The sequence below is a fragment of the Callorhinus ursinus genome, unplaced genomic scaffold (genome assembly GCF_003265705.2).
Source record: "Callorhinus ursinus isolate GAN/ISIS: 27379988/994484 unplaced genomic scaffold, GSC_fseal_2.0 scaffold54, whole genome shotgun sequence".
Taxonomy (NCBI): domain Eukaryota; kingdom Metazoa; phylum Chordata; class Mammalia; order Carnivora; family Otariidae; genus Callorhinus; species Callorhinus ursinus.
Window position 1 is genome coordinate 8232399 of NW_027397116.1, and position 22522 is coordinate 8254920.

A 22522-nucleotide genomic window follows, 5' to 3' on the forward strand; every position below is an offset into this window, starting at 1 on the left:
AATAAAATATTATTTGTTTAGGAATAAACCTGGTAACAAATGTGAAGAATCTATGTGAAAAAAAATTCTAATTTTTATTGAGAGACATAGTGTGCTCTTACAGAAAAAAAGCAGAACTTCTTTAAAATCAAGAAAATGCTAATTAACTACCATGTTACACCTATCTGATAATGGCAAAAAAATGTTAAAGTTAACAATAATACATGTTGGCAGGAATACTGAATATCCCTGCTGTATATCCAATTTGTAAAACATTTGGAAAAATATGTTCTTATGAACAAATTTAAGGATGTACATATACAATCAGCAATACCTTTCTTTCATATAGGAACCAAAAGGTATGTAAAAGAACCAATATAACATTCAGATGAGCATGGTTTATTAGAGCAAAAAGGCTACCAAAAAAGCCACATTCATCTCCAGTAAAATGGATAAATTGTGGCAAATTCATGTGTGAAATACGTTACATTAGTGAAAATGAAATGCAGCTAGATGCAGTGAGTATCTTGTATAGCAAGTTGTTAAAAAAACACATGGTATAATTCACACACTTATAAAAACATTTATATAAAGTGCCTAATTATGTAAAATTAACTACTGCTTGGGAATATAAATATGTGTAATAAAGTATAGACAAAAGCAAAGACATTACTAAAAATTCAGGATAGTAGATACTTCTAGTTAGCAACAGAAAGGATAGAATCGTTAAGAGTGCCACATAAGACTTCAGAAAAACAGGAATGTTTTTTCTCTAAGTCAGGTGGAGAATTCATTGTACCATCATATTTATAAATAATATTCTGACATTCTGTATCTACTTGACACATAATTGAGATCATTTTTTTAAAATATATAAAACTGTAAGTCTGGTGCATATAATAAAAGAGTTAATATAAAGTAATATAAAGTCTACAAAAATCCCAAAGTAAATAAAACAGTAACTAAGTGAAGTGAATAATAAAAATAATAGAATTGCTAACCATAAGAAACAATAGAGTAAATAGTATCGAGGAAACTCAGGAACTATTTGTGAAAAGTGTAAAACCGAATCATCCTTATACAAGAATAAATTTTAAATCATTTTATAGTATATTAAAAGTAGCAAGAGAAACTTAAGTGATCATTTAATATTTAGAAAAACTTCACATGGTTTGCACCTAAGATACACTTATGAAGTGTATCTTAGGTGCAAACCATTCCCCTCTAAAGTAACTGTACAAAATTAATAGACAGTTTGTTACCTAGCAAAAGTTATTCCAACATTTGAGATAGAGAAGGTGTCAGTACTTTAATCTCTGGCACTATAACAAACTAGACGTTCAGGAAGCTTCTTTCACTTAAAATTTCTGGATACAAGATTTTAAGATCTTTTCAATGCACAGATGACCTGGAAAAAAATAAGGGGATTCTTCGGAAGAAAGAATCGACAAAAAAAAAAAAAAAGCAAATCTAGTGAGGCCTAAACAGTTGTGTTTGTTCCAAGATATATATTTATTTATAGTCCTAGTGTCTGGGCATAACATGGTACATGGTCAAGAAATTGACAACTGGGCTGCAGCAGAGTGTGGGAGTTATACTGGAGATCTCTGTATGAATCCAGCACTCCTAACAAAATAACATTCCTAGTAGGTGAACTAGAAAAAGAAAAAGACCCTTTTAGGGAGACTTTGACATATGTCCCTGTCTCACTCTTGGCTCTGGGTTAAGTGGAGAGAAAAAAAAAAAAGTCTTTCCTGAGAGTTCCTAACAATGAACTTGAACTCGCAGAGGTTTGGATGTCAAATCGAAATTTATTTTTTCCATTAAGCTCTTGGCAGAAACAAACAACAACCTTTTCTGAAGAAACGTACCTTAAATCAGGGATCAAAGAATTCCCATATATAAAGTTGCAAGGAACAAAAGTTCACAAGCAAAAAAATAAAATAAAATTAATGATGATAAAATAATAGAGTTGATGAGATGCAGGGAAATGGAAATTCACATAAATTGCCAGTTGGCCATGTAAATTAGTTCATCCTTTCTGTTTAGACATTTGGGAAGATGAATCAAAAGTCTTAAAAACATGCATACTCTTTAACCCAAGATTTCTCAACAGTGGCACTACTGACATTTTAGGCAAATAATTCTTTGTTGTGGGGAGCTGGTTTGTGCATTATAGGAAATTTAGCAACCCAAAGCCGAAGGTGGGTGCTAGATGCCTGTAGCACTGACCCCCACCTACTTCTACCCAGTTGTGATAGCCAAAAGTGTGTTTATACATTGCCCAAACTGCAAAATCACCTCTGGCAGAGAACAAGTGCTTTAAACATATTTGTGGGCAAAGGTTGAGCTGCAGGAGTACTGGCCCTTAGCATTGTTTCTAAATATAAAAATTCAAAAACACTAATTTAAAAGACAAATTAATATAAATCATAGGAAATTGGTTAAATAATAATATCCACACAGCAAAGTAAAATTTATTCATGTTAGACTTCTTCCATCTTTAAAAAAAAAAGGATACTTCACTATATCTCTCCCTATAGCCCTTGCTCTACCAATCTCTCTTCTCCCTTTCCAGCCAAATTTATTCAAATTACTATCTAACTTGATCGATCTCTCCTTTCCCCCCATCCTTCCCACCCCCCACTGTTTTTTTACTCCCTCTTCAAACTATTCCAGTCTGGCTTGGTTCCCCATATTGTCACTGAATCAGCTCTTGTTAAGTAACCAATGACTTTGATTTTGCTAAATCTAGTGGGCTTTTTCAGTCCTCACCTTCTTTAACTTCACAGTATCATTTGCCATGGCTCATCACTCCTTTCTTACTGCATTACCTTTCCTTGACTTCTTTGATAAGCATATTCTTTTGGTTTTCTTCACATTTATCTACCTCCTTTACAGCTCATCCAACTCCAAAATGGTTATTAAATGTTGGCATTCCTCAAAACTTCTAGTTCCCCTCTTATTATCCTATGCTTTATTTTAGGCTATTTCATTCACTGTCAGGATTTCAATTATTATTTAGGAACTGAATATACAAAATTTAATTTATGAATGAAATACACTCAGTTTTGTGACTCTGGTCCAAGTTGTTTCAAGCAACAAACATAGATATTTAGCTATTTATTTAACATCTCTACTTGGACGAATCAAAGTCATCTCAATCTCAAACATATATAAGATTGAGCTCAAGATTTCTTCCCTGCAATTGCCCCCAAAATTCTGATCCTTTTCTTTTCCCAATCTCAGTGAATAGTATCACTATAAATTCAGTTTGTCCCTTGCAGAAACTTAGGAGTAATCAGCAAACTTCCTTTTTTCTTACTTTACCACATCTAATTCATTTTCAATTTTAACACTATTTGTATTCTTAACAATTCTAAAATTAATTCACATCTCTACAAATTTACTGCCACTCTTCTAGAACTATACATTTTCTTTAGGGCAGTTTGACAATATATAACAAAAGCTATAATAATGCACTAGCCTATTATCAAAAAGATAAGGGATAAGTGTTGGTGAGGACATAGAGAAAAGGGAATCCTTATGTATTGTTTGTGGGAATGCAAATTGCTATAGCCATTATGGAAAACAGTATGAAGTTCCTCAAAAAATTAAAAACAGAACTGTATGGCCCAGCAATCCCACTTCTGGACATACAGCTAAAGGAAAGGAAATCACTATCTCAAAGATATATACACCCTCGTGTTCATTGCAGTTAACTCACAATACTCAAGACATGGAACTAACCTAAGTGTCCACTGATGGATGAATGGATAAAGAGAATGTGATAATGTAACACACCCCCCCGCCACACACAGGAATATTATTCAGCAATAAAAAAGGAAATTCTGCCATTTGAGACAACAGGGATGAAACTTGAGGGCATTTACTAAGTAAAATAAGTCAGAGAAAGACAAATATTATATTATAATATTATATTATATATTATATATTATATTATATATATTTTTATATAATATATATTATATATTATTATATTATAAAATAGTCAAACTCATAGAAACAGTAGATTAATACCCAGGGACTGGGGGTGGGAGGGAATGAAGAGATATTGGTTCAAAGGGAGAAAATTTCAGTTATAAGATAAAAAAGCTCTGAAAAACCAACATTGCTAAGAGTGTGTATTTTAAATGTTCTCACCACACACATACACACATAGAAAGGTAATTTTATGAACTAACAGATGTATTAACTAATCCTGTTGTGGTAATCATTTAATAAGGTATATGTGTATCAAATCATTATATTGTACACCTTAACCTAAAACAATATTATACATCAATTATATCTCTATAAACCTGGAAAAATCCAAAAAATTAGAAAAAAAATTAATGTGCTAGCCCTCTATATCAGTCATGGTTCTCCAGGGAAAGAGAACTAATGATGAAAGATGACAGATAAATAGACAATCAGACAAGAGTTTTTTAAGGAATTGGACTATGCAGTTATGGAGACAGGCGAGTCCAAATCTGCAAGGTAACCTGGCAGGCTAAAAATGCAGGCAGGAATTAATATTATAGGCTTGCGGCAGGATTTCTTTTCCAAGAAACCTCAGTTTTTGCTCTTAAGGCTTTCAACTGATTGGATCAGACCCACCTACACTACTGAGGGTAATCTGCTTTGCTTACAGTCAACTTATGGTAGATATTAACCACATCTGCAAAATACCTTCATAGCATCACTTAGATTACTGTTTGATTAAATAATGGTACTAATGCCTAGTCAAACTGACACATAAAAGCAACCATCACAGCCCTGATTCAGAAATTTCACTTTCCAGATTGCCTGGGTCACTCAGTTGGTTAAATGGCCGACTCCTGATTTTGGCTCAGGGCATGATCTCAGGGTCCTGGGATCGAGCCCCATGTGGGGCTCCATGCTCAGCGGGGAGTCTGCTTGAGATTCTCTCTCTCTCCCTCTACTCCTCTCTTGTGCATGTGCACTTGTGTGCTCTCTCTCTCTCTCTCTCCAAAATAAATAAATAAATCTTAAAAATAAGAAATTTCACTTTTGGGAATTCATTAGGGCAAAGATGTATGTGTAAGAATGTTCATTGCAGTGGAAACGCTCAAACATTATTATTTAGTGTGGTTTGATAGGGGCCCACCAGAAGGACAAACAAATATCCCCTTGACTTCTTCATGCCAAACCTGCAGACATAGCCAAATGACACTTGAGTAAGTACTGTTAATGTTAACTCTCATGTTCATATAATGCTTCAAACACTTCCATGATTTCTAAGATCAAAGTCAGCCTCTTTCTAAGACATTAAGAATATTTACTAGCTATATTTCTAGTCATTTTGGGGCTCTTGATTCTGGGAAATCTCCTCTTTTGCCAAGTCAGATAAAGACATCACCGGGGGGGTCACAGAAATAAATTAAAGTTATGATCCTATAACTAGGAATGAGGGCAAAAGGTCTAGAAGCCTAAAGTTTTTGCTGATATGTTAACTCAGTTTCCAACAACAACTACAACAAAATAAATTGAGGCATTTAACGTTTTTTTTCCTTAAATTAAGGTTAAGAGTTTAATTACAGAGAAGTACAGATAACATATTCCAAGATTTTTGTCAGATGAAGAATTTAATTCTTGTTATCTTAGATTAGTAATTATGCAGAGAAGACTGGCATATGTTGAATTTTTAGAGGCAAACTTAAAGAGGAACTCTTAATAAAGTTCAAGAATCATATTGGGACCAAAAACTTCCAAAAGGACAATTTTATAGACAAGCTCTTAAACCTCTGGCTGTCAAAGACTCTGTGCTACACCTAGAGCTGCACATCTAGAGTGAGCACCTTACCAGGGGTGATGGAAATCTTACAGATCTCAGAAGGAAATGTTTGCCATAGTCTCTTTAGCGCTCTACAGTTATTAATAATCTGGTGGAGAGACCTCTCAATCTGAGACTTGACTGCAGTTACAAAATAGAAGTTTTTTTTTAATGGCTTAGCAGGCTTTATGAAATATGTTCCATTATGTTTGTTCATCACTCAAATGTAATATTTTAGACTCAAATGCAAATTAAGCCCTTAGGTTAATAATCATAAACTAATACAGTCAGATCTAATCTACTGAAAATCTTGGATACATCACTGCACATATTATTTTCATCCACAAGTTAAAATTCAAATCAGAAATCCTTTGTAAAAGTATAACTGAAAATTACTACACAATATAATAAATCTATCAGAAACAAGGTGGTGGTTAAAAAGCAAAGGTAGTGCAAATATACATATCTTAACATTATTCTATAGGTTTAATATTATTTTGATAAATAATATTTGGCTCCATTCAGTTTTCTAAAGTACGTAATAGAGTATATATAAATATACACATATGCAAATACATCTAGAGATCTATAATAAAAATTATTTAAACATTATTTTCCCTGAAGCCTAGTGACCTCAAGAAGACTGGTACAAGGGTAATCATAGGAAAAAAAAATGGAAGAATTTCAGTCCCTGGTATACTGTGAGAGAGAAAGAGAGAAAAAAAAAAAAACACTTAAACTGAATACTTGATTATTGAAGGCCATCCTCATAAGCAAAATATTTTCCCTCAATTACACCTAATTATTTAATTGTTTACATTTACTAATGAAACGAAACAACACAAAACAAACAACTGTAAGGGGCTGTTTTTCAGCAAGTGCATAATCATCAATCAACATGTACAGAAAGATTCTTAAAATCATATGAAGCTGGTCTGTTTAAATAGAAAGGCATATTTTATCCCAATCAATGCATAAAAGTAAAATTATCCATAACTGAGGCATGTTTCTCTGCTGTACAGTTCAGCTGTAATGATCCCCACACACTGCACTTGCACATCAATTATGATAATCATAATCACGGTCGTTAAGCTGAATGTTCATTATTATCAGGATGCTGGTGACAGCAGATTCAATCACCGGGTGCCATGGGCAAGCAGTCCCAGTCCCACCCAAGCTTCTGCAGACAGCGATGTGCCACATTAAATCTATGATGTGCTCCACATCCCACTCCATTCCAAAAGCCGTAGACGGTAAAGGTCAACTTTATGTTCTGTGCAATATGCTTAGGTTCTCTAAATTAATTCTTTGGAGTACTAGATATTTTTATGCTTTGTGGCTTATGAAATCCTGTTTAGGACCAAAATGCATGTGAAAATAACAAGAAAGGGCTGCCCTAATGTTGTAATTCACCTACAATAAGGCAGATGAAGAAAGGCTCTAGCAACATGAACCATCTTAAAGTCTCTTCCTGAATTCTGCAAACGTGGGAAAACACGAAATAGTTCCATTAAAATCAGTTGTCTAAAATGCATATGAGAACTCATTCCAATTCAGATAAAGGCCTTTGACTATTATTTCTGCTTCAGTAAATATGAACATATGTGAATGTTTTGACAACCAAAAGGATGTTTTTAGTATACTGAATTTTTGTATCGTCCAACTCATTTAAATTTACCCAAATAGATTAAATTAATAGTGAATGACTGGTATATGCTCCTTACTGAATTTCACTTCTATTTTAAATATTGATATCAGCACAGTAAAGAGTTTATAAACACAAATTATTTACCTGAACTTAAAAAGTTTTACCATTTAAGACACAGGCCTTGAATCTAACAACTTGGGGCATTTTGCGAATAGATTAAAGAAATGTGAGTAAGGAAGGGAAAGAAAAATAAAATGAAATGAAAACAGAGAGGGAGGCAAACCATAAGAGACTCTTAACTCCAGGAAACAAACTGAGGGTTGCTGCACAGGAAGTGGGTAGCGGGGTGGGTAACTGGGTGATGGACATTAAGGAGGGCACTTGATGCAATGAACACTGGGTGTCATATGCAACTGATGAATTACTGACCTCTACCTCTGAAACTAATAATATAGTATATGTTAACTAAATTGAATTTCAATAAAAAATTTTAAAAAAGATATAACTTAACTTGATTAAAAGTTATCATCACTAATTACATAAAAAAGAAATATGATATGTTTTATTACATTTTTATTACAGATGTCCATGCTTTTAAGAAAAATGATATATGTTATTTTTCATTACTGATTTTCATACTATGAAGAAAAAACTGTACTATTGGCTCTCCCTTTGTTGACTTTCTGATGTCTTTGTACAGTGTTCTTCGAGTCAGTAGCATTAAAAATAAAACAAAAATATTTAAACAATATTTGATATTTAATTGAGTTAATGTGAATGTGATCAGAGAAAGAGTATCTAACATTTGATTTTCTCTCAACTGATACCCTTTATCACTGTGTAACAAATGATTTGAAAATTATAACCTCCAGGCTTATAGATGATAGAAAAAAAGGAAATTCTCCATGTAGATAATCTTAAAACATGATGGAAAAGGTAGAGAACAGGAACCAACTATATTTAATTGAGCTGTTTCTTGGCTGAAATCAATTTATTGCTTTCACCTAAATGTTATGTATAATTTAAATGTTTGTAAACAGTCCATCTTCCCACAAAAGAAGCATAAAACCAGGTCAGCCTTTCTTCTTCAATATTTTGACCTTAATAACTCTAGCCTACCTAAAACTATCCTGACTCCACTAATAATGAATAAATTGTGGCCTCTAACTTCAGTAATCAAGAAACTTAAGTTTTTATTGGACCCAATTCTCACCCAAATGACTTAACATCAAATCAAAATATAAATTATGTCTAATAGTTGTAAGATTTAACATATAAACAATAAAATGGCTACCTCTCTATCGTGCGGATTACATTAGCCACAAAGAAAGATAATTTGTTTATTTAATACGTTTATTTGAAGAGATCAGAAAGTAGGAAGAAATAAGAAAGAAGGGAGGGAAGGTGGGAAAAAAGGAATTTCAATTTGCATTTAGTATTTTTCTACATGCTTTTATGTAGGGTTAAGTGGATTCATGATTTATTAAGACTTAAAGAATCCAGGGACCCCCGGGTGGCTCAGTCAGTTAAGCGTCTGCCTTCGGCTCAGGTCATAATCCCAGAGTCCTGGGATGGAGTCCTGCATCGGGCTTACTTCTCCCTCTGCCTGCCGCTCCCCGCCCCCCCGCTTGTGCTCTCTCTCTCTGTTAAATAAATAAATAAAATCTTAAAAAAAAAAAAAAAGACTTAAAAAATCCCTATATATCTCTTAATTTTCGGGGTCTACAAGAGCAACTATTTGTCATTAACTTGTTAAGTATGTATACCTTCTAAAAGTATGGAGGGGCACATGATTCCTCAAAAGAACAAAATAAACTTTTTCTCTTTAGTGAGTATCCAAAAGTCTCTATATTTCCATGAAGTTGCTTACTTCTGTAAGATAGATGCATATTCTAAAATATGTTAGAATGTATGAGGTGAATCTGTCATATAAAGCCAAAAATAATACAGAAAACTGTATTATTCTAGGAAAGAAACATTTGCACAAGGATCTTATTTACTCAGAAGTAGCTTAGTGTCCTGAGGTAAATCATTTATATTTAAAGAAACGAACACTTCCTTGAATTAAATAAAATGGTGAGGGGACATAAAAGCAAAAAATGTTTATGTCAAATAGCAAATGAGATGTAGATCACATTATGCACATTCAAAATATGAAATTAAATAGTTTAAATATTATATTGAGCCTATATTCTGAATGGCTGCAAATCAAGTACAAACAAATGCCAAGAATAACATCGTCACCAGTATTTAGGTTTTTCAATCAGTAAGCCAAATTGAACTACTCACCGTACCTATTCTTTATGATGTGGAATTATTGTTTAGTATTTTAGATCATTTTTTAAGAAAGAGGACTTAGCAGGTGGAAAAGAAAAAGGCACTTTCTAAAGTATCTGTGTTACTCCCCAGTGACTAACCCTCGGTAATCCCATATTTACAATGTCATAAAAAAAGTCTTTTTCTTAGAGTTTGGTAAAATAAAGATACCATTTTTCTTAAGGGTCTAACATATGTCCTCCTCTTGAGTAATGAGGATATGTCTGCAACTTTTGTTTTCCTCTTCATTTTTGCCATCCACAAGCTGAAATTCCAATCACTTACCACTGCTGTAATGGTTTCCTTTATTTTGTGAGTATAGACACCATTCTCATCTAAGATCATTTACCCCTATTTTTATTTCTAAAATATAACCTTTACTGTATTTACCTTTTAGTAATGTGTCTTAAATCCTTTTGGAAGGAGGCTGTGTGTAAATGAATAAATCCTCACTGACAAACTATTAATAGAACCAATACCTCTGGTATACCCTATGGAACTCAGTGGCTTTACCCCTTTCCAGAGTGTCACTTACAACTTGATTTTATCTGCGTAATTAGTTATAGTTTCTGTTAGATAGTAGGCTTAACATGTAGTAAGAACTTTCCTTTACCTTACATTGGTGTAAGACACCTTGGTGTTTTCCCTATTCAGAAAATTTTCTCTAAATGCTAACAAATGTAACTCTGGAATCAATAAATATTTGCTTTCTTCTTTTCTATATCGTATATATATACATATCACATATATCTCTATCTATTCCCATCTATGTATCTACCTACCTACTTATTTACTATCTATCTATCCACAAACACACAGAGATTGAGAGAAAGCAATCAAGCGCTGATCTCCATGTCTTGAGAGCTTGGCTATTCTGTAACCACAGATTCAAGTTTTGACCCTGGTTGGCTTTGGGAAAGCCATGATGCATGCCATAGATCATTGGGTAGCTGAGCCATTACACATAAAAACATATAACACTAAAAAACAAAAACATAAATCTCTTACTGCCTAGAGAAGTCAGCAGTGTCATCTCTACATGAAATAGCTATAAATAATTTTGTAACCATGAAGGTGTTAACTGTAATGAGAATATTTATATTTGTTGTAATCAGTGTATATGTTTAGCCTTTCCAAAGGAACATTATTTTTTAATGTTGCATTAACTTACCTTGTCACAGATCCACTTCTTAGGATTTTCATCTCTAAAGTGTTGACTTCCATAGGAATTGGGACCATACTTGCTTGATGAATGCATTAATGGGGTATACTTTTTATTTTTATGGTAGGAAGAAAATGGCAAAAACCTGAAAGAACATTTAAGTGATGTTAATTTTATTTCTGTAGACATTTGATTAAAGGCATTAGAATTTAGAGAAGTAGTAAAGCATAGTGAAAATAAAACATGGCTTGGAATCAGAATACCTGGATTCCACTTCAACCTCTGCCACTATCTCTGTTACTAACTTTTATGAATTTCACTTCTTATTCAGCAAAAGGAGATACTAAGACTTTTTTTACAGAATTTTTATAAGTCTCAAATATTTTGGAAATATAGAAAATTTTAAAGAATAAATTTATCAATTAATGATGCCAAATAATTCAAAATTTACTGTGTAAATAAAAATGTTAATTTAAAAATGGCATCCAAAAATGAAAAGGAGGCCCAGTATAGGAAATTCTCATTGAAATGGGCTTTCTTCAAAGTTTTTTTCTTTTTTTTATTGCAATATAATGGACATACAAGATTATATTGGTTCAGGTATACAACATAATTTGATATTTGTATATATTGTGAAATGATCATCACAAGTCTAGTTAACATCCATCACCATACATAGTTATCTTTTTTCTTGTGATGAGAAGTTTTAAAGATTTACTCTCTTAGCAACTTTAAAATATGCAGTACAGTATTATAAATTATAGTCTCCATTATACATTACATCTCCATCTGTACATTATGTCCTAATTACTTACTGATTTTATAACTTGAATTTTGTACGTTTTGACTCCCCTCATCCATTTCACCTACCCACCACCCCAGGTCTCTGGCAACCACCAATCTGTTTTCTGTATCTGTCAGCATTTTTTTTTTTTTTAAGATTCCACATATAAGTCAGATCTTATGGTATTTGTCTTTCTCTGTCTAACTTATTTCACTTGGCATAATGCCTTCGAGGTCCATCCATGTTGTTGCAAATGGCAAGATTTTTGTTTATGGCTGAATTATATTCCATTGTATACAACATTTTTACTTAATCATCCAGTGATGGACATGTAGTTTGCTTCAACCCATATCTAGGCTGTTGTAAATAATGTTGCAATGAACATGGGGGTGCATATGTCTTTCTGAGTTAGTGTTTTTGCTTTCTTCAAATAAATATCTATAAGAGGAACTGCTAGATCATATGGTAGTTCTAGTTTTAATTATTTGAGGAACCTCCATACTGTTTTCCATAGTGGCGGCACCAATTTACGTTCCTACCAACAGTACACAAGGGTCTCCTTTTGTCCATATCCTTGTCAACACTTGTTATTTCTTTCTGATACTAGCCATTCAGACAGGTGTAGTAGGGTAATACTTCACTGTGGTTTTGATTTGCATTTCCCTGATAATGAGTGATGTTGAGCATCTATTCATACACCTGTTGGCCATCTGTATGTCTTTTTGGAAAAATGTCTTAAGTCCTCTAACCATTTTAAAATTAAACTGTTTTTCCTTTTGCTATTGAATTGTATGAGTTCTTTATATACTTAAATATTAACCTCCTAACAAATATATGATTTGCAAATATTGTCTCCCATTCAGTAGACTTTTCACTTTGTTGATGGTTTCCCTTGCGGTGCAGCTTTTTATTTTGATGTGGTCCCACTTGTTTATTTTTGCTTTTGTTGCCTTTGCTTTTGGTGTCAAACCCAAAAAAAAATCATCACTAAGACTGATGTCAAGGAGCTTGCTGCCTATGATTTTCTTCTAAGAGTTTTATGGTTTCAGGTCTTCCATTAAAGTCTTTAATCCATATGGAGTTAATTTTTGTGTATACAATAAGATAGTGGTTCAATTTCATTCTTTAACTCACCGAAATAATGAAGGCATTTTTGGTAGGGGTTATAAATAATGGGGTTTTTGAGTCAACCAGACCAGTATTCACATCTTAGCTTTGCCCTTGCTACCTCTGTTCCGTTATAGAAGTTACTTGACCTCTGTGAGATTTTACTTCCACATGGGGTTGTTGTAAGGAATGAATAATTTAGTATATGTAAAGCTTAACATAGAGGCTGAAAGAGCAAATGCCCAATAAATAATGGGGGTGTTAAAAGTAGAAGTAAATGTAGAAGTAGCTTGTTCCCATGGCCATCATTAGCATTAGCATTAGCATTATTATCTTAATGTGTTATCATGATCAACATAAAAGATCAAAATTTTAAGACCCATATAATCTTTCACGGAACATCTAAGACTGTGATAATACTTTTAGTGTAATGTGGTGAAATGCTTAAATACCTCACCAGAACCCTCTGAAATAAGAGTAAAGAAATTAAAAAAAAAAAAAAGTTATAAACCTGTAAGAAGAAAGTGGAAAAGAGAGGAGAAACAGCAGGTGAAAATACCAACAAATTTTTGCCCAGTGAGGAGCAGATAGGAGATTCAAAAAACTGAAATCTCAGTTCCAGAAGAGGGAGAGGCCAAAGGGGAAGGGCCACTTTGCAGAACTCCAGTGAAGCTCAGGAACAAAAGCTACAGTTATTGCAGAAGTTTAGGGTGAGGGACAGAACTGGGAACAGATCAAAAGTCTGTGCAAGAAGTAAAGAAATATTCACGTTCCTCTCCTAGGCCATGCATCCATGAGAAGAGCCTTTTCTCAGAAACTTTACACCAGAGAGCTCTGGTCTCAGGGGAAGCAGGCACAGGCCAATGGGAGGCACCAAATGGGATATATGATTTTATTTTTTTTTATTATGTCCAGTTAGCCACTGTATGGTACATCATTAGTTTTTGATGTAGTGTTCAATGATTCATTAGTTATGTAAGTATCTACTCATTGAACTCTTCCCTTGCTCGTATCTATGTGAGCTGGCAGCTGGACTTAAATACTTCATTCACATGAATGCATCTTCTCAAAAAGATACTGGGAGGGCCCAGAGAAACAACTTCAACTATTGACATTTGAAGAATTCTTAATTAAAAGTCGATCAAAAAGCGACTCTCACGTACAAATATATTTCTAGTCTGATTTTTAGAGTCTCCTTTAATATGAATCTAAGAATGGATTACCAATTGGGGAAACTACCAACATGAAAGAAAGACACAGATCCAAACACAAAAGATAATCTGGAGGAAAGAGATTTAATGAAGGAAATAGGAGTAAACCTCAAAAATTTTAATTAATATAATCAAAGAGGATATGGTGCTAATGAAGTTGGAGTTAGATGCTGTTTTAAATAAAAGAAACTAGAGAAAGAGATCTGGGCAATAAAAATATATATATATATATTATATATATATATCCGGCAAAATGAAATATTCTGCTGAGAAGAAAATTCTGAAATTCAGGCTTTGAAAAAATAAAGTTGAAGTTCAACAGATTTATTGACCCCATAACCGTATGTCAATATTTTCACATATATTATCCCATTTAATTAAGACAAGGAAGGTTTTTATTATCTCAGCTGAACTGAAAATTTGATTCTTTGCCATGATATTCATAAATTTGTTTAAAAAATAATAAAGGAAAGCAGCATTATTTTGTTAATTTTAGTGCTTCTCTACAATTCCCCTTTAAAGTTTTTTCCTTTTTAATGTTTATTAATAAACTCTTTTTTAATATTTTTCCTAAGAAAACATCTCTAATACTATTTAAAATATAAAAACAAACAGAACACAGAGCTTTGAATTACACAAAATTACACAAGCATGTATTACACACGCTCTTGGGAAAAGAGCTCTCATATAAGACAGATTATGGTCCTTCCAGTGCTAATTTGCACATGGGATGGACATCACACACACACAAATTAATGTGGCCCCAATGTCCCTGAGTATACAAAGGGGGTGCTGTGAGCCGGCTGCTGAACTTACAGTTTTTATCACTTCTGAATTGCATTTTAATAGTACATTTTTCTTTTGTGTCTAAACAAAATTTGCTTTCTCAAGGGAATGGATGGCTGAGGAGACAAGGCTGAAAGACTAAGTATTTTCCTGTCCACGAGTTAATTTTACTTTCATTCAGCCATAATGTTTCACTGAAGTAACATGTATATGTATGTATGGGCAAATATAGGCATATATGTTCAAAAATATTTAAATGTTTTATAAATAATTTTCAAATATTTATCTTCAAATTAGGAAGAACTCATTTAATTCTCAAATAGGATTTGCTTTATAAAAGTATAAATAGCTATGAAAACCCTATAAAACCAATTTAGTTTATAATCAAACTTCTAGATAAATACCATTTACTTTTTTAAATGTTATCTTTTAACAATTTTAAATGTATTTTCAGATTTACCTCATACTTGCAGTGATTTCTTTTCAATTAGCTGGAAAGCATATTAAAGAAGGTACGGGTTAGCCTATTATTTTAGAATCTCATCAAAGATTCAGATCTGGAAGAAATTCTAAAATATAATGTGGAGATACAGTGGCTTCATGAACACATCATTCCATGAATGTGTGGGCAGTTAGGGAAGAACTTGTAGAGGTCTCAGGAAGCAAAAACTGAAAATAGTCAATTAGCTTCAGGGAAAATGGGTTCACTGCAAATACAAAGTCTTTATACTTTGAGTATTAATATACTTAATATTATTTTCCAAGTAAGAAGACTAATGAATTATACTTATCCTTTTTTCTCTTATAACTCCCTTTTATTCTCCCCTTTTTTATAGTCTAATTATTGTCACTCATAATTCTAGGTTTTCCTTCAGTCTGTTTATTTCACTGCCAAATAACTGAAATCTGCAAACTATGAAACCCTCTTGCCTACTGATTCAAGCCTATATTCTTCAGCCCAGCTATCAGGCTTCTTAGAGTGCACTTGGATCTGTTCAGTCTCCTGCCACTCCCCATCTGCCATTCCACTGATGCCACTCTCCTGTGTGTCTTTCTGTCTTTCCATCCTACCTCTGCCTTTGTCCATGCTCCTCTCTTCCTGATATGCTGATCCATATACTGCTCATCTTTCAAAATCCAGCTTAACACCCAGTTTTCCTAGGCAGCTTAATTATCCCACTCCAGTCCACGCTGATCTCTACTGTCTTAATAATATTCATTCATTAAACAAACATTAAATTAAGTGCTTTTGTATATTAAGCATTTTGAAAAACACTGAGGTAGAATGATGGAAGATACCTAAAAGGAATTCACCTTAAAGTCGGGAGTGGAGACAAGACAACACAGTAGAATGTGTTAAGTTTTCTGACAGATGTACACACAAGAGGCTACCAAGGCACAGAGGAAGGTTTATGTTTGTATATGCATATGTGTTCATAATATGCATATGTCTTGGGGGCTTACTGGCAAGAAGTTGGGAGATGGGACATAGAAAAGTTATCTTTTCAGACTGTGTATGCAGAACTCAAAGACAAGTAGTTAGTCAAGTTAAGAAGCTGGTAGAGGCTATTTTAAACAAAAAATATATACAAAGATACGGAGGTGAGTTAGAGCATAAAAAGGAATGCTGAAAGAACTGAAAGGGGTTCAACACAGCTAGAAACTGGGTTCTTTATATAGGAAACAAAGTAGATCATGCAGAGTCTTATGGTGAAGATGACTGCATGGTAAATAAGGAGAATATATATATATATATAGTTTTATATTACTATTAGATCTTTATACACTACAAAACATCTGTCTTTATGTTTACATTTACATAAATTTTGACTGCTTAGGAGGGTAGTTATGCAAGTCATGATGGATTCTACCTAGGTAAATCATCCCAAAATGGACATGGTGATAACAATTTAGAGATGCCAGATACATGCCTATGGGAACACATCTCAAACACCGAACTTGCCCTAGATCAGCTCTCTCTCTATTGAACAGCTCCTGGTAAAATATATGCATTAACACAAGGCAAGATAAAAGGACACTTTATTCAGGAAAAAGGCACGCTTTATTACAAGTTAGCAATTCGGTTCCAGATCATAATAAATTTTCCAATGAGCTATGCAAAAGAATGCAAATAAGTTTTTTTGCCTAGGCCAGAGGCAAGAGAAATAGTAAACCAGAGCAAGACAATATCTAACCTGAGCTGTAACAAATGGGTCAGACCTCATTAGACATATATGGAAATTGAAGAAGAGCATGCAAGTCAGGGACTGGTATGGGTAGATACCTCTTACAGAGGTAAGAGCTTGGAGCACACATGTGGGGTGTTTTAAGTACATAGCTAATTTGCTTGGAAAATAGAAAGAATGCTTTTCATAGGGTGCATTCTGGCTCCTATCAGAACAGGCTAAGCTTCAACAGTTTTATCTTAGTTAACATCTGTAGGAAATATTGTCCCAGTGACTTTATTCTTTCCTCACAAATACTATTGCCAAGAGTGGGCTCATGATTTGGGCTCTAAGCTGATCTTCTCCCTGAGAGGCAGACTTGACCATAGCATTACAAAGGCTAATAAATCCTGGGGATCAAGGTAAGGTGGCTGATTACCACATTGCTCTCTTTAAACTATGCTGTTAAATCAGATGTTTTGTGATCCTTTGATACCAAGACATGTCTGACATTTTCCACCTTTTATTGAAAAAAGATATTTTTCTTATATATGAATTATAAAATAAATACAGGACTCTTACATAATAAGTGACTATCAGATCCAATTCTTCATGTGGGAAAGGGAAACAAAAATACTTTTCCATCATCCCAGATTGGTTACAAAATAATTTAGTCTTCAAGTTTTTAAAACCTCCTACACTTTATAGACAAGAAAAGTAAAGTGATGAGATGATGGCATAACGAATAAGGTCTTATGAATTTTACTGCCTTAATATTTGAGTAATTGAACTTCATATGTGCAAGCAGTAGTTTACTTCTAACCTTATTAAGAGTTACTCTAAGATAATACCTTGATCATGCACTACTGAGGTAATAAATGACCAAAGAAATCTCTCAGCAAATCAATTATCAGTTTTATCTTATGTACAACACAGAGTGGGAATCATGCCATTATTTTTTCTTATAGCAATAATGGTTGCTATAATTTTTTTTTTAATTTTGGGGGGGTTGGTAGCAGAAGTGTAGATATGCTCAAAAGATCACATGCTGCATTAATAAAGATCTTAGTATATGAGCAGCCCCTCCCAATCATTAACAACACTGGAAGGACAGACACTCCCTAATGGGGATACAGGAGTGAGTGCTAGAATTCATCCCAGGATCTTTGCTTAAAAGGCGTGTATTTAAAATACTTGTAAAAAAGAAAAGGGGGGGCAAGAAAAAAAAAGGAGCAAAGGTTCAGAGCTTTGTAATGTTCAAAATAGAACAGTTATTTAGTTGTAGGTAAAGAAAGTAAAATAGGAGGGAAAAAAAATCCACTATGGGCTAATTAAGGGAAGGCATTTCCTTTAATTCCAGAGGGAATTCTCTCTAGTCTACAAAACTTAATTTGACAAGCAAAGACACCTATGTGTAAAAGTTTGGAAAGAGGTGATGAAAGAACTGAAAGATTAAACATGAATCAAGCAAGTTGATTTAATCTAATAAACCAATCAACAAATAATTTTCATGTTATCTTAAAAGTACACCTGCTCAAAAATGATTCTGTTAGACTTTAATATTACAATTGTTATTATAAAATAGAAAATAGTAAATTTAATGTTTTGAGGGCTGAGTTATAACCAGTTCATTTCTGGTCTTATTATCAGATGACTCAGTTCTCATTAACCAATCAGAGCTTTTTTAAAAAAAAAGATAAAGCACTTTGATAAAACACATAATTGGAAATATGCAAATTATTTTTGTCAATTATATTTTGAGACATGTTTTAGATTTGTAGTGTGTATAATTAATAATGAATATTGAATTAATATAATGAATAATGAATGCATATCATTTTGCAATATATGTAAGTGAAATCATTATGCTGTACATTTTAAGCTTATACAGTGCTATATGTCAATTATGTCTCAATACTGAGTAATCTTAGCTCTACTAAAACACTAATCAGGTTAAGTGACTCAGGTCTGATTCATAAAAAAGGGCCACAAAAAGCTGAATATTTTTCCTTTAAATACAGAATAATCTAAATTTTAGAATAACTTTAGCAAGTAAGACTTTTTCACTACGTTCAATATGAGAAAGAAAGTGTTTTCACTGTAGGTATGAAGAACCCAAATTTCCAGATAAACCTAACATATAACTCATTAATCTCAATAGAAAGCTCTCAAAACATAGTCCACTGCTCTATTAAGATGTTTTAGTCTACTAGAATTTTGGTTGAAGAGATGTTAATGAAATAAGCAACAGATTGGGACAGGAATTAGATGGGCTTCATTTGTGGAAGAAGACAGCTTTCACTGAGATTTTAATGTAACCATAGCTCTAAGTGTTTAATATATAAAGTATTTTATACTTAGAGTGGAATTCATAGCAGAAATTTAAAACTCATAAACTATTTAAGCAGCAATATCAATAACACAGGTCTCTCCCCCAGGGTAGAGACAGAAATGTAATATTTAAGGAACGCAAATGGTAAGACTATCTGTTCAACTAGACAGTAAGCTCGTATTGCAAGCTTCTAAATTTAAATGGAAAGACATATTTTGCCCTTCTTTTTACATTTTTCTTAGCTTAAGAAGAATAGAACTTCCAGATATATTATTATTATTATTATTATTATTAACAATCTCAAGGCATGCTGACTCAGTAATTTCATTACGGCTATGCAACGACTTTCTGACATATGTTTTGCAGAGTTAACCTTTCTCTAGTTAATTGTGAAAAACCTTTAAAAAATATCTCTGCTAAAAGATACTAAATTTAAATGTTCCAGCTAAGTAACAGTCACACAGGCTCTTCTTTTAGGCCATTTATATCAGATGTTTTAAACTAACAAAGATGCCAGTATAGCTAAAAAGGATGAGCTCAGATATTTTAAGGACTTGTATAATTGATATAAAGAACATATAATTATGCATGTTAACTATACTAGAATTAAAATGAAAAACTTAATAAAAAAGAACATATAATTAAGAAGGAAAATAAGGCTGTGGGACACACTTGTACAAATTATTGTTAAGAAGGTCTAAGGAAAAAATAAGCTGAAACTAAAAAAAAGAAAAAAAATCGTTAAGGAAAATCAATTATTCTTTGTTAAGTAATATTCCAGAGTAGCATATTCCAAACTATGGTCTGTGGATGAGGAGATTTCATGGCCAACTATATTACAACTATATTATTAGATCGATAAAGCCAGGAGATCTCTATCTTATTTATTGCTCTGTTCCCAATGCCAAATATAGTGCCTGGCACATAATGTAATAATATTTGTTGAATGAATAAATAAATAAGTTTCCAAAATACTATAGATTATATGTTCCTTCTTTGAAGTTCACACTAAATAAAAGTCTATTTAAGACTGAGACTATAAGACTACTTAAGACTGTAAATGCCACAAAAAAAAGTTTAACTGTTTTAAATATAACTTTTCCCAAATTTATTTGACAGAAAACTCATGAACATTTTCCAGACTAGCATTTTTTTTATATATATGTAACTAACTGTGTGTGTTTGTGTATGCGCATGGTTTATTTATTTTATTTTTATTTTTATTGTTATGTTAATCACCATACATCATTAGTTCTTTTTTTAATTTTTTTAATTTTTTATTGTTATGTTAATCACCATATATGACATAATTTGTTTTGGTGTAGTGTTCCATGATTCATTGTTTGTGCATAACACCCAGTGCTCCACCCAGAACGTGCCCTCCTTAATACCCATCACCAGGCTAACCCATCCCCCCACCCCCCTCCCCTCTAGAACCCTGTTTGTTTTTCAGAGTCCATCGTCTCTCATAGTTCGTCTCCCCCTCCGACTTAATCCCCTTCATTCTTCCCCTCCTGCTATCTTCTTCTTTTTCTTTTTTCTTAACATATCTTGCATTATTTGTTTCAGAAGTACAGATCTGTGATTCAACAGTCTTGCACAATTCACAGCGCTCACCATAGCACATACCCTCCCCAATGTCTATCACCCAGCCACCCCATCCCTCCCACCCCCCACCACTCCAGCAACCCTCAGTTTGTTTCCTGAGATTAAGAATTCCTCATATCAGTGAGGTCATATGATACATGTCTTTCTCTGATGGACTTATTTCACTCAGCATAACACCCTCCAGTTCCATCCACGTCGTTGCAAATGGCAAGATCTCATTCCTTTTGATGGCTGCATAATATTCCATCGTGTATATATACCACATCTTCTTTATCCATTCATCTGTCGATGGACATCTTGGCTCTTTCCACAGTTTGGCTATTGTGGACATTGCTGCTATAAACATTGGGGTGCACGTACCCCTTTGGATCCCTACATTTGTATCTTTGTGGTAAATACCCAGTAGTGCAATTTCCAGACTAGCATTTTAAGAGATACAGTTCGGAAAATGCTATTGAAAGTAAGAGAAAGAAAAACAGAAGCATAAGACCACCTATTACTGGGACTAATAGGGTAATGTTAATAAAGATCAAAGAGAAATCACAATGGAACTCATTTTCTTTTGCTTGATTTTTCTTTCAATGAGAATAATTTTGGTGGGTGATCAGATAGATTAGGACAAAACAAAGCAGACTTAGTTTAAGCTCAAGCTCAATATGTAAAAAAAAAAATTTTTGATACCTACCATTTGTCAAGCATTATACTCAGTATACTGCATAAGTCATGGGCTCTGTTCTTGAGGAGTTTATCACCTAGAATGAGGGTCTCCAATACTTTAATCTAGAAGGGCTAGGCAGGTAACACCAGTGAGTCAGATGTAAAAACTAAGAATGTAAACTTCAATTCTTGCCAGGTAAGAGTGTGGGCCCACTGTTTCTAGATCACCTAGCATGTAATATAAGCTGGAAAATCTGGATTTTCAAAAGATTTAATTACCATTTTTAATTACTTTTCAATTAATTTAATTTTTAGAAAATTGTAGGATCCAAATATAACAGACCTGGAGACTGTATGCAACTCAGAAGCCACTAGTTTGTAACCTCTAATTTTAAAATTTACATGGAGCATATAGCACTTTCAATGACTTCAAGGTCTCTAGCCAAAATATATCTCAAGTTACTGAGCAGACCTATGGATGAAATGCAAATCACAATCAGTTATTCTTAAGAAACTGTGACTGTACCAAAGATGTTCCAAAATGTATTTAAAAGCAGAAGAATATAGATTCTACAATATATAGGTGGCTTAATTTGATGTTAATTTTCAGCACAATTCTAAAGTGGAATATTCAAATAAAATTCTAGAAAAGTGGTGACTATATATATATATATATATATATATATATATATAGGCATGGACATATATATGATACTGGCACAATTTTATTTTATTAAATTTAATATGCCCATATTGTCATATTTTAAAATATATTTTAAAATTTTAATTTTATATTAAAATTTAAATTTAAATGTCTGAATACTTTAATGTGCATACACATTATATGCATAATACACACATATATAAATATAGAAAGAGATGTATATGCATATAGACATAAATATCACCATGGGTAAGACTAAAATTGTAGATATATGCCTGAAGTTTGGCAAAGAACTGGAAAGTTCTT

General features: G+C 33.1%; 1 protein-coding gene across 10 annotated transcripts in view; it reads right to left on the reverse strand.

The window, feature by feature from the left end:
• Window positions 1-22522, reverse strand: part of SPATA17 (spermatogenesis associated 17) — a 215146-nt gene that overhangs the window by 76539 nt on the left and 116085 nt on the right. For 5 of the 10 annotated variants that reach the window (XR_003212173.2, XM_073884113.1, XM_025892282.2 and 2 more), the window contains one exon: window positions 10912-11047. The exons of the other annotated variants lie outside the window; for them this stretch is intronic. Coding sequence is in view for 4 of the 5 variants with exons in the window: in XM_073884113.1 (XP_073740214.1) it covers window positions 10912-11047 (136 nt within the window). In the remaining variant the exon portion in view is untranslated. The remainder of the gene's footprint in view (window positions 1-10911; window positions 11048-22522) is intronic. 10 annotated transcript variants of the gene reach the window in all.